Consider the following 17,847-nt stretch of genomic DNA (forward strand, 5'->3'; position numbering starts at 1 on the left):
AGATGGGTAATACCTCAGAGGGCACGTGTGTGCATTCTGCTCGAAATGATTGAAACTTGGCATGGTCGTGGGAAAGGGAGACTTATGCGGGAAGAGGGCTGCGTCCAAAGCTGCAATACTGCTACTTGCCAGGGCTCCTTTGTCTCCCATCTCTGCAAATACTACTTTCGCATTCTCTTGTTCTGCCGCCTTACCATTTCTCATCTATCCGTCACCCTATTGACATCACTAAGAAGCTAGGTCCTGAATGAGCTATGTTAGAAGAGACAGATTTTGTTTTTGTGATTTCTACTCCCCATGCATTAATGGAAAGATGTTTACTTGAAACGTACTTGGTGGGTTATCTCCATTCAATAAGGATATGAGATACACTCTAGAGAAGACCAAGAAGCCTAGCTATCTGTAATGGTTATTAAATGCTTAACACACTGCTGTTTTCATACCTCATTTATTATTGATTTTATTGAAACTTCCTATGTGGGGAAAGATACTCCGGTTTATTTTTTTGGTATTCACATAGTGTAATACTTTTATAATAGTTGCACTATGTGTTGTAATTTTTACACTTCATTGAGTGCTAGTGCAGACTTTTCAGTATGGATTTGGCAAGGATAAAGCTTGCCCTTGATTCTTTCACTTTCTAAAATAAGGTGTTGTTTGTGATTTCTAAGATGTGCTTTAGAGAAGATTTTGGTTTAATCAAGTGGTAGCATTCTAAGTATAATAATGTTGCTAACGTAGTCAGTAGTTGTTTTTGTTGGAATCCGTTGGGTTGCTTTTAAGATTACTACAGATTTAAGCATATGAACCCTTCCCAGCCTCACTATGCAAGTTCAGGTATAAAGAAAAATATTAAGTTGTGTAAGAAACTTAGTTTAAAATATTTTAAAGTATCTGATTTTGAATGTATTTTTATAATAGGTAAAGAGAGCGTTTTCCCAAAGAAAATAACATAGCACAGAAGGAAAAATAAAAAGAAATTACTGCAGATTTTACTTTATGTAAGAAAATCTACAATTTCTTCGAGACACTCATATAAAGGTGATTAACAAATTACTTATTGTTTTATCTTATTTAACAGTTAAATAAAATTAAGTTTTTAAAAACATTTTAAGACATTTGTAGTTGTTCTATTAGTTATGTGGTAAAGAAAGTAATTACTCTAATTAAAATCCAAATAGTACACTGTTTTAAATGTTAAGATCAAGTCCCTTTCAGATTTATTTTGTTAACACACAGGTAGTTTATTGTGAACTCTCTTGGCCTTGGACCTCATTTTGCATAATAGCAAAGCAGAAAACAATGTGGCATTTGAAAAAAGATACACAACTAAGAATTTCTAAAAATGTGAAGTTTTGCTCATACATAAAGTAATTCTGTCTGAATCGTTTGTTATACAGAAATGTCACCTACTTCTGTAGCATATTTATGTATACACCTAAACTAGTGATAGGGGTTCCTCTGAGACTCTCCTGCCTCCTGAATACCAATTTAGCCATCACTCTTTATTTAAGAATATATCAAGTTGTATTACGTGTCACCTTCTGAAACTTTCATTAAGGATGCAGCTTTATCTGTTGTGCAATATGGTACAATTTATTAAGCACTCCTATGTGAAAAGGAGATAAATGCCTTATAAAATTGACAGGTTTTTGTTGATTTACTTATAATCTTATGTTTGAAGAGAAAATGCACATATATACGTCTAAGAAATATATTGAGTGACAGCATCTGACTTTATGTTCCATACTATCAAATGATCGTAAATATAGGATAAGTCATTTGAAATGAAATAGATTGAGCCCTTGTTTTCAAAACCACCATGAAGCTAGCATAATTTTATTAATCACTAATAAAAAGTCAGTTGTACAATTACAAGTAAATGATATGCCGAGATAAATAATTTGTTAAATGTTTGTATGTGATCGATCTTATTTTTACCATATTTAGGAATCAGTCATGTTTCATGAGTCCTCAAAACTGACACAAGAGAATGTAGTAGAGTGAGGCCAGAAGTCCTTACTGGTTCAAAGAACTCCGGGGAAACTGGGATAGAACATTTTACATTATAAGTAGAACCCTGGGAGCCAGAGGTGAATACGAGTTTATCTGCAGAGCTCCGCTGCAGGGCTGATCTGGGTCTGGAAGAAATGGATGAGAGCCAGTGGATGAAATTCACTAATACTAGACATCTGAGTCCTCTAGTAATGTATAAATATCCTAACTATTGTTTGTTGTCATCTCGTTCTTCTTTTATAACCTATGTTTTAACTGGAACTTTAGCACTGCAGTTTTGTTGTTTTGCTTTCTTCTACCACTTCCCTATGGCTCATCAGCTTGACTGTGCCTTTGTCTCCATTATTTTTGGTTTACTTCCACTTGGCACTTCTTTTATTTATGGTTGTCACATAAAGCATCTAACCATGGTTTTTCTTTGTTTTGCTTTCTTTTGTAATGAGCTTTCCACACTTGGTTGAAAGGCATATTGTCAATTGCATTTTTTTCTCAAAACAACTAACTTTGGAGTAAATGTATTAAAACTATTTTAAAAGCCATTTCTTTTGCAGATATTGGTGAATGAACTTTGCTAAGTATGGATTCAGGTGGTGGAAGTCTTGGATTGCACACGCCAGACTCTAGAATGGCCCATACCATGATTATGCAAGATTTTGGTAAAGCATTTTCTTTGTTGTATTTTTCTCTTTTTTAAAAGTAAGGGGATAATAAAAATCAAAAATAAGTTGAGGAAGGGGAGAATTACAATGAAAACTTGTTCTTTTACTAGGAAAATATATTTGTAGAGCTTATTCTCATAAAGCTGTGTGTCAGTGGTCTACTTAACATCACTCTTACAATTTAGGGGAAGGTTGTGTTAGAGACACTTGAAATATAGTGGTAATATGTTACTGGAAATGAAAAACTCAATTTACATAAATAACTGCATAATTATATCACATTCTGTTCTGATAGTATATATCAGCTCTCATGTGTAGGAAATGTTAAACTGGCTTTCTAAAACATTTTAAGTTGCATTGTTAATAAAGTTGGAAAAAGAAGTGCTTACATCAACTAAAAAAATAAGATGTTTATATAGTGATATGCAAAATCATGCACTAGCTGATTATTATTGTGATGCTATTTCCTCAGAAAGTTGTTACCATTAGAATACATTTTTCTCTCTCTCTTTTTTTTTTTTTTTTAAAAAAAAGAGGCCGGGCTTGGTGGCTCATGCCTGTAATCCCAGCACTTTGGGAGGCAAAGGCGGGTGGATCACGAGGTCAAGAGATTGAGATCATTCTGGCCAGCATGGTGAAACCCCGTCTCTACTAAAAGTACAAAAAATTAGCCGAGCGTGGTGGAGCACGCCTGTAGTCCCAGCTACTCAGGAGGCTGAGGCAGGAGAATCGCTTGAGCCCATGAGGCGGAGGTTTCAGTGAGCTGAGCTGAGATGGTGCCACTGCACTCCAGCCTGGTGACAGAATGAGACTCAGTCTCAAAAAAAAAAAAAAAGACTCCTTACTCTTGTGGCCAGGTTGTTTGTAAGTAGCCTCTTAACAGTAGTCATTTTGATGAGGATGCCAAGACTCCATTGACATTCAACAAATAAACTGAATTTGGCCAGGGATGATCTGAATTACAGAGGAGATAGAGCTATTTGAAGTATAAAAGGCAGGGGTGAGATCAAAAGAGTTGAAGATAAGATTGGAGTGAAAGCAGAAAAGACAAATGGTGAACTGCGATAAAAGAACAGGAAACGAGGTAATAAGGAATTGTTGAAGCTGAAATTAGTGATGAGGGAATAGAACTGTGATACTTTGCTAAGTTAAGAAAATGCTACTATTGTTCGTTGATAATATGGTTGAATGTATCATTTGGTACCCTGTAGTAAATCCCACAGTAACGGAAGTCAGTAAAGCCGTATTCTAGTCATGGCAGTGCTGTTAACTAGCTGTGTAAACTTGGATAAATTACTGAATTCCCTTTTATAATGATTGCACGAGATAACATTTAAGGTCCTCTCCAGTTAAATAATTCTTTGACATTTCTTTCTGATGAATAAAGTTGAGTAGTCCAATATTGGATGTGAGTTAATTGATGAAATATAAAGAAATCATGGATGTATTCTTCTGAAAGCTAAGTGAATTGTGTTGACTACAGATGATTTAGAAATGACTTTGGGTGAAAAAAACTCATCAATAAATTCTAGAGGAAGGATAATAGGGCCAAAGAGTAAGAGATTAAAGATATTCCCATGAATTCTTTAGTAGAGAGTTGATAGTTTTTAGAATAATGGAACACTGGAATTTCAGTGTGGTAAATAAATTTTGGTTGAAATGTCAACTTTAATTTTTTACCTTTTAAAATAAGATATTTTTTTAAATGGAAGTATTATAGTAGTTTCTCCATTTAATACAAAATATTACCTCTCCTACAGCATTTGATAAAGTGCCAAAACTCACTTCATTCCTGAAGAGGTTGGCTATTAGCTAGTAAAGTGTGATTCCTTTCAAAAGATGAAAAAAAGATCTGATTGGTGCTGGTGAATATTTACATAATGTTCCTTTTAATCTTCCTTTCCATTGTTTATCCTCAATGTCTTTAGAATTAATTACTCCTTTATTACATCTACTACTTTTTTTCTTTAAGTTGTTAGGGGAATAGAATATGCATATTGAAATATTTAACATGTATGTTTTTTCTTCTTTACTTTTTATTCAGATACATTCACATACCATTCCATTCATCCATTTTTATAAAGTATACAATTCAATGGTTTTTAGCATATTCACAAAATTGTATAACCATCACTAGTACCTAGTTTTAGAACATTTTCGTATCCTAAAAAAAGACACCTCATACCCATTAGCAGTCATTCCCCATTCTGCCTCTCTCCACCAGCCCTAGGCAGCCACTAATCTTTCTGTCTGTGGATTTAATTATTCTGAACATTTTATATAAGTGGAATCATATATGGTCGTTGTGTCTGACTTCTTTCACTTAGCATGTTCTTAAGTGTCATCCATGTTATAGCATGTATCAGTACATACTTCATTCGTTTTCACTGCCAGTGATATTCCATTGTATGAGTACACCACATTTGGTTTATTTGTTTATCAGTTGATAGACATTTGGGTTGTTGAAATATTTTTAATCCACTAGAAATATTTTGTGTTTGACAAAATAAGCTTTGCATTTTAGATTGGAGTATGAGTGCCTTTGGAGGCGTGTGACAGTATGCCAAGGCATACCTGAAACCACAGAATAAATAGCACAGCCTCTTGGAATTTTTTTTTTCATCTGAATTGAGGAGAATATATATACACACATATACCTATACACAATTATAGCTGCATAAATATGTAGAAAGTAAGATTTTCATTCACTATCCCCTCCCTTTTTAGAAATAATAAAATTGAAAGGTTTGCGAACTACTTCTAATTTTTAATTAGTATTTTCATATTATCATTTAAAGCCCTCTCTAAAATGAATTTAATAGAGTAAACTGATTTATATCAGAAAAATGTTTAAAGGCACTTTTTGTTGTTTTTGTTGTTATATACCTGTTTATGATTTAACTGGTAGTATTTTGAGTTAGTGGTTTTTTCAAATGATGCATTCTTTTTAAATTTCATTTTTATGCTCTCTTAAATCAAGGTATATAACTCAATGGCAACTAAATTACTTTTGCATTTTTGGTGAGACTGTTTTTCTGAATTTGCTATTAGATCAAGAATAACTAATATGGGTAATGCTCACTCATTTGTGCTTAGGGATAATGTTGACCTGAAATATGTTAAGTTTCCATTTGTCCTTGGTAAATTCTGAACTCTTAAAAGGCAGTAACTCACTCTATTTTTGATATGTGGTTCCCAGCACAATTTCATTTATAGGCATTTTCATTTTTTGTATGATATTTTGTGAAATGCAAAGGTTGTCAAACAGACCTAAACCTAAAAAGACCTTTATTGGGGGACTTTAGGAAATTTTAGCCCTGATAACTTAGATTTCTTCTGAAAGCAGCCCCCCCATGCTTATTTTACCTACCTGTTAAAATTTCTAAATTCTAAAATTTCATTAGAAATTAGGTACATTCTCTTTAAATTCTGTTAGCGTCAAAACTTAGATATTTGCAGCCCCATAAATTATTGACATTTGTGAAACTTAGAGTTTAACATACACAGAGCTAACCAAATAGAAACACCGTGGCACAAAATCTCCAAATTCTGTAAGGTTCTTGGTTGATACAATACAGAAAATCTGAAACATTAATTTAATGCATAATTCATTGGACCAATTTATTTTGAAGAATATTTGAGACTTAGAAATCTACAACTTTGTTCAATAACCTTGCTGGTGTCTCAGTATAATAGCTGTCCTTGAAGTATGAGATTGAATTTAATAGTTGTTTAAGATTTTAATGCTACAAAAAGTCTGTGTTGTTTTAGGATATAAATAGCAAAACACCCTTAGATAGTGGCCCAAGACAGACCTGACACGTAACAGATTTTATGCTGTCATTCTGGTGATGTTCCAAGTATTCATATTTAAATGGAATAACTTTAATAAAATGGGAAATACTTGAAATCAGGACATGTTTCTTACTGTTGCCTGATTATTTAATTTTATACTTTTTAAATGATTTTTTCTTATTGTTTATAATTTTCTAAGCTAGTAAGATAAATTATTAATGCAATTTAATGCCGTTTACTAAATGATTTAAAATTTAAATGAGCGACCACATGATAGGCCATTTTACTGTTTATCTCAAGCTGTTCCTCTAGCTGTGCCTCACTTAGTTAATCTTACGCATCTCTTTAAAAAACAGTATCTAGGGTAAATATACTCTAATCTCTTCCCAGGCAAGTAGAAAAAAGGCAGTCTGGAGTCAAACAATGAGTTCAGTTTCCAGCTAGGACCTTGTGGCAACCTTATATAACATCTGTAAACCATAGTTCCTCCTTATTTAAAATGAGGATAATCGCACTCACCTTATACAGTTGTTCTGAGGATTAAATGAGATGATACTTGTATTAGCAGGTTGCTTGTTGGATAGTTAGTGCTCAATAAATATAGCTAATCTATAGCTAAGTGACTTTGTTTAGAAAGTCAGTAGAATCTAACAGATGAACTGATAAGAAGAACAAGCAAAATTTGATAAGAGATATCTTGGATCTTGGTCTAAGTAATCTGCTGGTACCCTGTGAGGGACTTAATCAGTTCTTGGTCTAGGATCCTTGAGAGCATTTGGTTCAGGGTAAACAAACATATTTGGATTTATTTATTTAGTTTTTTAGATCTGATCTATTTTGACTTGTAAGTTCCTGCTAGAGGCTAGGTGAACTAGCACTGTTCCTTCAGTCTGTCTTCTTAGAATCCACCCAACCAGGTTGATCTGAACCCAGGTCCCCACTAGCATTACTCTACCCTTCTTTCCTTCCCTGTGGTCTACTTTCAGGGACCAGACTAATCTTCAGCAGTGTTCTAAAATAAATGGAATTTCCCATATTTTAAATCTGGTTTGTGAAAAGATTTTTGTGAATTAGTAATTTAATTGTTTAGATATATAGAATTCCAGTACAGTTAATTTTACAGGATTAATATTTTAATTTTTTCCTTGCTAAAAAACCACATTTCCAGTCTGATTAAATGCTAAATTTGAACCGCCACCTCCTCCCCATTTCTGAAATGCCCAGTGGAGTAACAACTGAATTAAAAATACTTGTTTTATACATACTCCCTTTGTGTACCAGACTTCCAGGATTGTGGCTGTGTCCTTTTGGGGTAATTTAGTGGTTTAGGTGAGAGTTTGAGACGGTGAGAAGGATTTAAAAGGGTTGAAAGGAAAGTATCCCAAAAACGCTGTTGAAAGCTCGGCTTTCCCTTTTCACCTTGTTCTTTGATGTGTTAGTGTATTGATGGTGTCCATTGGTCTCTATCCTAACTTGGTAACTAACTTCCATAATGAATTGATTAAAAATAATGAACACTATATGACAAATAACACTCTTTCAGGTACTACTTTATAGAAAGTGATCAAAAGGTTTTGTACTGGATGATTTCTTGTGGATAATTTATTATAACCAGATCCACAAACCCTCTTAATTTGTTTTTGTACCACCTCAGGGAGCAGAACTTAGCAGAATTCCTCATGAAGGGATTTTACACTCGTACAATATTTACAGGGCAGGTAGGAGTTGGTGTTTACCATGCTGCTCAAGAAAAACATTAAAGCTTTATTCCTACAGATTTACTATTATCAAACCAAATGTTAGTCTAAGATGAGTAGAGAGTTTTTCCCCCTAAATCAGGTGTTGAAAGATGCCTTCCAATTTTGGATATAGTAATTATTATAAGTTAAAGAAGTTCAGACACTTTCATGTTTGTGATGCATATTTTATAATAGAATATTTTATTAACTCACTTAACATATTAGTATCCTTTTACGTTTTTGTGCCTTTTTAATTTTTTGAAACAATTATAGACTCACAAGCAATAGAGCAAAGGAGTACATACAGTCCATGTACCCTTTACTTACCTTCCTGTAATGGTGTCATCTTACATAACTGTAGTACAGTACAAAAACCAGGAAATTGACATTCACGCATTACTGTTAACTAGACTACAGACCTAATTCAGTTTTCACCATTTTTAACATACATTCGTGTGTATGTGAGTGTATATATTCTATGCAGTTTTATCCCACATATAGATTTGTGTAAATACCACCACAATGAAGATGCAGTTATTCTATCACTGTATATATGCTATCCCTGTGTGTTCACAGACACACACATACGCACACACACACACAGACACCCTTGGCAACCAATAATCTGTTCTCCATCTCTGTAGCTTTATTGTTTTGAGATAATAGAAATTATTCCATTTATACATTATACAGTATCATAACCTTTGGTGATTGTCTTTTTTTCCCTCAGCAAAATTTTCTGGAGGAAATTCAGGTTGTCGAATATATCAACAGTGTGTGCATTTTTATTGCCGGGTAGTATTCCATAGTAGGGATGTGCCAGAGTTGGTGGAACCAACATTCACCTGCTAAAGGACATTTGGGTTGTGTCTAATTTTTTGCTACTATGAGTAATAGCTACTATGAGCTGTTAGGAATATTTCTGTACAGTTTTTGGTATAAACATATATTTTCATTTTTCTGGGGAAAAATGCCCGAGATTGCAATGGTTGGATTGTATAGTAAGTGCATATTTAGTTTTGTAAGAAATTGCCAAACTACAGGTGGATCATGAGGTCAGGAGATTGAGACCATCCTGGCTAACACGGTGAAATCCCATCTCTACTAAAAATACAAAAAATTAGCCGGACGCGGTGGCGGGCGCCTGTAGTCCCAGCTACTCAGGAGGCTGAGGCAGGAGAATGACGTGAACCCGGGAGGTGGAGTTTGCAGTGAGCCGACATCACGCCACTGCACTCTAGCCTGGGCGACAGAGCGAGACTCTGTCTCAAAAAAAAGAAAAAAGAAATCGCCAAACTATTTTCGAGAGTGGCTGCTACTATTTTACGTTTGCACCAATAACATTTGAGAAATCCAGTTTCTCCACATCCTCACCAGCCTGTGGTGCTATCACTGTTTTTTATGTTAACTGTTTTAATTGGAATGTAGTGATATCTCATTATGGCTTTTATGTTTTACTTGAAAATAAAGTATATTATTTAAAGGTCTTCATGTAGATTTTACTAACATTGTTTTCACCCAGCTCTAACCCAATTCCTGGTTGTTGGTGATTTTAATTGCAGTTAAATTGTCAATGATTTTAAAAAATGATTTATTTGGCCAAGATTACTTAATATTTAAGAAATATTTATAGCATTTGATTTATTAAATACAGTACTCTAAATTAATAAAATAACTTTACCTTTTTTGGATAATTGTTTGTATTATAGTGGCTGGAATGGCTGGTACTGCACATATCGATGGAGACCATATTGTTGTTTCAGTTCCTGAAGCTGTATTAGTTTCTGATGTTGTCACAGATGATGGGATAACTCTTGATCATGGCCTTGCAGCTGAAGTTGTCCATGGACCTGATATCATCACAGAGACTGATGTAGTAACAGAAGGTGTGATTGTTCCTGAAGCGGTACTTGAAGCTGATGTTGCCATTGAAGAGGATTTAGAGGAAGATGATGGTGATCACATCTTGACTTCTGAACTAATTACAGAAACCGTTAGGGTACCAGAGCAGGTTTTCGTGGCTGACCTTGTTACTGGTCCTAATGGACACTTAGAACATGTGGTCCAAGATTGTGTTTCAGGGGTCGACTCCCCCACAATGGTATCAGAGGAGGTTCTTGTAACTAATTCAGATACAGAAACTGTGATTCAAGCAGCTGGAGGTGTTCCTGGTTCTACAGTTACTATAAAAACCGAAGATGATGATGATGATGATGATGTCAAGAGCACTTCTGAAGACTACTTAATGATATCTTGTAAGTGAAACATAAAGTCCATAATTACTCAGGAGATTGATTTATATAATCTGGAAAAGTTTTCTGGGATGAGGGATATATTCAATAAAAGTTATAGGGGAATCTTTTTGAAAAATAATTTTTTGAAGCAGTGTCATTAAGATGCTGTTTTGAGTTTACTGATGTTTTTAATTTATTCAATGAAAATTCATACCTGAAATGAAGTAAAATAATGCAGTTTATTAGTATTTTAAAATAGAGGTATAGATTTGGCAACAACAAGAACATTAACTGATACAAAATTTTAATGATAAATATATATATTTCAACATGGGAACTTTCTTATGTAGCCACTGCTTTTTTTTTAATGACAGGCACTGGAATTGTCAATTAAGTTTTTCTTAGGAACTTAAGCAGAATGTGTTAAGAAATGTTGTATTGATTTTTAAATTAAATACTTGAAAAGTAAATCATAAACTTAGATAATGTCCTACAGTTCTCCCTGTGTTTATATTGCATTTGCTGAAATATGTGCGTGTATATTCTATGCAAAGCTATTTAACATGTTTATTTTAGACTGCTTTGCAAGATTGCTAAAACATTCTGTCTGAAGCGGGAAGATAGAAATATTTTGTTCTCTATCGCTTCTCGGCCTTTTGGCTAAGATCATGTGTAGAAATATTTTGTTCTCATTTTAAATGATGGGTTTATGAGAGCAGCAACAAAAATAAAAAATATCTTGATAAGTTATTGATGGAGCTTAAAGAAGTAGGTATATTAGTTATTAAATTTGAAGGGATCATGCTACAAGCAGTTAAGATTAGACAAATTTTTTTGACTTTTCCAGGGAAGATTTTTATTCTTTTTAAAATACAGAAATGGTTGACTGGGAAGTGTATCGCCAGGTAGAGTGTGTGTGTGTGTGTATAAAGTGATCGTATGTGTATGTGTATTAGTGAATTTAAAACTGAAAATAAACTAAATTTATTTAATTTGTGAATTTAATTCTGAAGTTTAGCATGTTAACTTTTTTCTTCTATAAGCACTTTTGAAGGTGAATTTTTACATTGTTTTTAAGAAAATAATGTAAGCCACTAAAAGACTGCAAATATTGTTACCTATTTTTAAATAGATATAGATTACTAAGGCAACTCCATATTTACATCTTAACGTGGCATTTTTTAAAAGATTATAGTATGGTTATCATGTAAAATGGTGTGGCAAAAGTTTGTAGTCTATACTAAAATTCAGTATGTCTTCAAAAGAGTATTCATTAATTTAAACTGTTTGATGTTAAAGTAGTGCAAAATTTAGATGTCATGTATTGTGAATAGTCATACCTTGTGTTCTATGATTTAATTCTGCAAAAGTTTTTTTAAAAAGTTTCTGGAATATTCTAAGTTAGAATAATTATTTTGATAACTACCTCATATATCAAATACAAGGACTCCTTTGAAGAATATAATTTTATTTTTTGTTCATTTGTTTGGTTTCAACTTTTATTTTAGGATTTGTATGGGTATGAATGATCCCATCTCCCAGGTACTGAGCATAGTACCCAACAGTTAGTTTTTCGGTCCTCGCCCCACTCCCTCCCTCCCACCTCTAGTAATCCTCAATGTCTGTTGTTGCCATCTTTATGTCCATGAGGACCCCATGTTTAGACCCCACTTATAAGTGAGAACATGCAGTATTTGGTTTTCTGTTCTTGCATTAATTTGCTTAGAATAATGACCCACAGCAGCATCCATATTACTACAAAGGACGTGATTTCTTCTTTTCTTATGGCTGTGTAGTATTCTGTGGTGTATATGTACCACATTTCCTTTATCCAGTCCACTGTTGATGGGCACCTAGGTTGATTCCCTGTCTTTGCTATTGTAAATAATGCTGTGATGAACACACAAGTGCATGTGTCTTCATGGTAGAATGATTTGTTTTCCATTGGATGTATACCCAGAGTGGGACTGCTGAGTTGAATGGTAGTTCTGTTTTAAATTCTCTGATAAATTTCCAAACTGCTTTCCACAGTGGCTGAACTAATTTACATCCCACCAACAGTGTTTAAGTGTCCCTTTTTCTCCACAGCCTCACCAACATCTGTTGTTTTTTTGACATTTTAGTAGTGGCCATTCTGACCATAATAAAAAAATAGTAGATGTTGGCATGGATGCAGTGAAAAGGGAACACTTTTACACTGTTGGTGGGAATGTAAACTAGTACAACCACTATGGAAAACAGTGTGGAGATCCCCCTTAAGGAACTAAAAGTAGATCTACTGTTTGATCCAGCAATCCCACTACTAGGTATCTACCCAGAAGAAAATAAGTCATTATACAAAAAAGATACTTTCACATGCATGTTCATAGCAGCACAATTTGCAATTGCATAAAAATATGGAACCAGCCCAAATGCCCATCAATCAACGAGTGGATAAAGAAAATGTGGTATACTATGGAATACTACTCAGCCATAAAAAGGAATGATATAATGGCATTGCAGCAACCTAGATGGAATTGGAGACTGTTATTCTAAGTGAAGTAACTCAGGAACAGAAAACCAAATATCATATGTTTTTTCTCATATATGGGAGCTAAGCTATGAGGATGCAAAGCATAAGAATGATACATTAGACTTTCGGGACTCGGGAGAAAGGGTTGTGAGTGGTGAAGGATACAAGAGTAAACATTGGGTACAGTGTACGCTGCTCGGGATATGAGTGCACTAAAATCTCATAAATCACCACTAAAGAACTTATTCATGTAACCAAACACCACCTATTCCCCAAAAAGCTATTGAAATAAAAACATTTTAAAAAATAGCTTTGTCAGTATGAACAAGCAAAATAATAATAATAATAATAATAATAATAATAATAATAGTCATTCTCACTGGTGCAAGGTGATGTCTCATTGTGGTTTTGATTTGCATTTCTCTGATGATTAGTGATGTGGAACATTTTTTCCTATGTTTGTTGACCACTTGTATGTTTTCTTTTGGGAAGTGTCTATTCATGCCTTTTCCCCGTTTTTATTGGAGTTACTTGTTTTCTGCTTGCTGATTTGTTTAAGTTCTTTGTAGATTCTGGATATTAGACCTTTGTCAGATGCATAGTTTGTGAATACTTTTCTCCCATTCTGTAGGTTGTCTTTTTACTCCATTGATAGTTTCTGTTGCTGTGCAGAAGCTCTTTAGTTTAATTAGTTCCGACTTGTCAATTTTTGCTTTTGTTGCAATTGGTTTTAGGGACTTAGTCATAAATTCTTTCCCAAGGCCAATGTCCAGAATAGTGTTTACTAGGTTTTCTTCTAGGATTCTTATGGCTAGAGGTTTTATCTTTAAACTTTGGTCCATCTTGGCTAAATTTTGTATGCTGAAACATAGCGGTCCAGTTTCATTCTTCTGGATATGGCTTCCCAGTTCTCCCAGCACCATTTATTGAATAGGGGGTCCTTTCCCATTGCTTACTTTTGTTGATTTTGCCAAAGATTAGATGGTTGTAGTTATGTGGCTTTGTTTCTGGGTTCTCTTTTCTGTTCCTTTGGTCTATGTGTTTGTTTTTGTACTAGTAACATGCTGTTTATGTTACTGTAGCCTTGTAGTGTAGTTTCAAGTTGGGTAATTGATGCCTCTGGCTTTGTTCTTTTTGCTTAGGGTTATTTTGGCTATTTCTTTCTTGATTCCGTATGAATTTTAGTGTAGTTTTTTCCAACTCTGTGAAAATGACGTTAGTAGTTTGATAGGAATAGCATTGAATCTGTAGATTGCTTTGGGCAGTATGTCCATTTTAATGATATTGATTCTTCCAATCCTTGAGCATGGAATGTTTTTCCATTTGTTTGTGTCATCTGTGATTTCATTTATTAGTGTTTTATAGTACTCCTTGTAGAGGTTTTTCACCTCCTTGGTTAAATATATTCCTGGGTATATTTTTGAGGCTGTTGTACATGTAATTGCATTCTTGATTTGGCTCTCAGCTTGGATGTTGTTGGTGTGTAGAAATGCTACTGATTTTTGTACATTGATTTTGTATCCTGAAGCCTTAATTTGTTTATCGGTTCTAATAGCCTTTGGCAGAGTCCTTAGGGTTTTCTAAGTATAGAATCGTATCATCAGCAAGAGAGATAGTTTGACTTATTTTACTGTTTGGATGTCTTTTATTTCTTTCTCTTGCCTGATTTCTCTGGTTAGGATTTCCAGTGCTATGCTGAATAGGAGTGATGAGAGTAGGCATCCTTGTCTTATTCCAGTTCTCAAAAAGAATGCTTCCAGTTTTTGCTCATTCAGTTCGATATTGGCTGTGGGTTTGTCATAAATGGCTGTTATTATTTTGAGATATGTTCCTTTGATGCCTAGTTTCTTGAGGGTTTTTATCATGAAGGGTGAATACATTTTGATTTTATCAAAAGCTTTTCCCGTATCTACTGCAATGATCACATGGTTTTTGCTTGTAATTCTGTTTATGTGGTGAATCACATTTATTGATATGCATATGTTGAACCAACCTTTCATCCTTGGAATGAAACCTAGTTGATCATGGTGTTTTAACTTTTTGATGTGCTGTTGAATTTAGTTTACTAGTATTTTCTTGAGGATTCTTGCTTAAGGAACATAATTTTGTATAAAGCAAAATATCTTGTTAACATCATGATGGGAGATCTCATTCAAACCTCCCTAATTTCAGGGGTAAAAAAAGTTAACACCTTTATAATTTTAAAAACTATAATGGCTTTTTTGACACATAATTTACACATCCTTTCATTTACCCATTTGAAGTGTGCAAATAAGTGGTTTTTCATATATTCACAGGGTTGTACAACCATTACCACAATCAATTTTAGAACTTTTTCATCACCACAAAAAGAAACCCTATACCCTTTAGCTGTTACCCTCCCACTCCATCCACTCTGAGGCAACCATGCCTCTATAGATTTGCCTATCCTGGATATTTCATATAAATGGAGTTATACAATATGTGGCATTTTATGTCTGGCTTTTTTTACTTCACATAATGTTTTCAAGGGTCATTCATGTCATAGCATGTATCAGTACATTTGACCCTTGAGCAATGCAGGGGTTAGGGGTGCTGAACCCCGCCCCCCTGCCAACATACACACAGTTGAAAAGCCATATGTAAGTTTCAGCTTACCAAAAACATAACTACTAACAGCCTACTGTTGACCAGAAGTCTTACCAATAACAGTCAATTAACATGTTTTGTATGTTATATGTATCATATTCTGTATTCTTAACAATAAACTGGAGGAAAGAAAATGTTAAAATCATAAGGAAAATAAAATATATTTACTATTCATTAAGTGGAAGTGGGTCATCATAAAGGTCCTCATCCTTATTGTCCTCACATTGAGTAGGCTGAAGGAGAGGAAGAAGGGTTGGTCATGCTGTCTCAGAGGTAGCAGAGCAGAAGAAAATTCATGAATAAGCGGACCTGCACAATTCAAACCTATGTTATTCAAGGGTCAACTGTACTTCATTCAGTATTACTAATAACATTCCATTATATGGGTGTTATCACATTTTGTTTATCCATTCATCCATCAGTTAATGGACATTTAGGTTGTTTCCACTTTTTGGCTATTATGAATAATGCTCCATGAACATTTATGTACAAGTTTTTATGTGGGTGTATATTTTTAGTTTTCTTGGGTATATACATGGGAGTGGCATACCTCTGAAATCTAAAGGTGACTATCTTGTTGTTCACTTTTTCACTCTATTGTGAAATACAGGTTCTTTGTATATTGGCTAATCCCATCACTGTGGTATATCAGTATACTGTATAGTTTTTATACCATACTCACCATATGATTTTGGTAGATGTAAGTAACATGCAACAGGTAAAATAAAAAGCCTACCTAACTTTTAAAAAGGAATGTCATATTGTACATTTTACTAAAATGAAATTTTAATTAAATTGTGTGAGTGGGCCATAAAATAATATCGAATGTTACCAAACTTTGCAGTGTTGGCAAACAATGCACTTCACTTTCTTATATTATATTTAGTGCCAGAAGAATTCTGTGGTGGGTATTTTCTTACTTATTGCTGGATTGAGAAACAACACTATTGGACTTGAATATCGCATACCTTACAACAAGCAAAAAAGTTAAGCTTGAATTTAAGGTATTTTGAGTATTATCTGCATTAAGAAGGGCCTTTGGGGATTTATTTCTAAAGTCAGTTGATTGCCTATTAAGTCTTTGTTAATTTCGTACTTTTCATAACAAAGGATATAGAATAAATATTGGTCAAGTTGATGGTTTACCTCTTAAAACTGCGTGCCAACATCTTTAATAATTTTATCATCTTCTGTGAACTTAAAATACAGAATAAGTTCAGTTAGTACATTTCAAAATTGCCATTCTGAGGAATCTAAGTAAAAATTAATGGATGCATTAAACTTAAAAGTATGAACCTTAGGAAAAGGTAGAAATGGAATCAGAGAGAATAGTATTAGTAATTTCATACTTATTGCTAAAATTATGGTACAAAACTATTAAGAAGTGGTGAAAAAAATGTGACTTTCATTTCATGAACTTTAATTTTGTGAATTATAGTTTTAACTCAGCTTATCCCAGAAGGAACTGTGATCGCTTTAAACTATTCATGTATAATAAAGTAGAATTTATAAAATGAGAGTATTTTTATTATTTTATTAATTTACCATAAGTTATTTCAGCCTAAAAGTTTGTATTTTTGGACACTTTTTGAAGTTTTTTTATATTCTGTTTTTAATTAATGAGAATATAGTTTTTTTTCTGAAAACTTATAATTTTTTCTATGTCATTTTTATTCAACATTATAAGAGAAGCTATTAAGCCAGTAATATCAAATACTTAATCATTTTTTATTTTAATTTGTACCATTGTAAAAAATGTTGCCAAAAGTTTAGTAATATAATTAGGAGCTGTGATGGAATGAAAATATGTAGACTTTATTTTGATCATTTGGATGCTATCTTTCATAGACAGTAAGCTATTAAAATTTGTAAATAGGATAGAATCATTTATATTTAATCACAAAGTTAAAGTAGCTCTGCAATGTAAAAATAATTTTTGATATGTGTTGTTTTCCACTATTTTGAAAGGCCTAAGGAATATTTTTCAAGTTGTATGTATCAAGTTTGAAACTGAAGTAAGGAAAATCTAGACTTTGACCCATTTAGATCTTGCTAAAATTGTTTTTAGGAGTGCTGAATTAATAGCTTTTTAATGCCATTTTATTCTGTTTTTAATGGTTCTAGAATTGTTAGATGTATGTAGGGGCTTCAAAATTTGATGTTTCATATTTAGTACTGTGACATATATATAATAAGGAGCAGATTTTCAATTTAGATTACATTTGTGTTTTTATAGGAACAGCATTAAAAGAAAAAATTATAGG

At 33.5% G+C, this 17,847-nt stretch overlaps 1 protein-coding gene and 1 pseudogene across 11 annotated transcripts in view; both read left to right on the forward strand.

Moving 5' to 3' along the window:
• ZNF711 (zinc finger protein 711) overlaps positions 1-17,847 on the forward strand; it is a 29,127-nt gene that overhangs the window by 1,061 nt on the left and 10,219 nt on the right. For 2 of the 11 annotated variants that reach the window (XM_054470649.2, XM_054470652.2), the window contains exons 2-5: positions 922-1,041; positions 1,951-2,209; positions 2,568-2,672; positions 9,919-10,464. In XM_054470649.2, the coding sequence (XP_054326624.1) occupies positions 2,594-2,672; positions 9,919-10,464 (625 nt within the window). In that variant the 5' untranslated portion in view covers positions 922-1,041; positions 1,951-2,209; positions 2,568-2,593. Of the gene's footprint in view, positions 1-921; positions 1,042-1,071; positions 2,210-2,567; positions 2,673-9,918; positions 10,465-17,847 lie in introns of those variants that run through there. The other 9 variants (XM_054470646.2, XM_054470655.2, XM_054470647.2 and 6 more) reach the window with 5 other exon arrangements.
• On the forward strand, positions 11,084-11,207 carry LOC129025612 (U2 spliceosomal RNA; annotated as a pseudogene).

Source organism: Pongo pygmaeus, chromosome X, assembly GCF_028885625.2.
Source record: "Pongo pygmaeus isolate AG05252 chromosome X, NHGRI_mPonPyg2-v2.0_pri, whole genome shotgun sequence".
Lineage (NCBI taxonomy): Eukaryota > Metazoa > Chordata > Mammalia > Primates > Hominidae > Pongo > Pongo pygmaeus.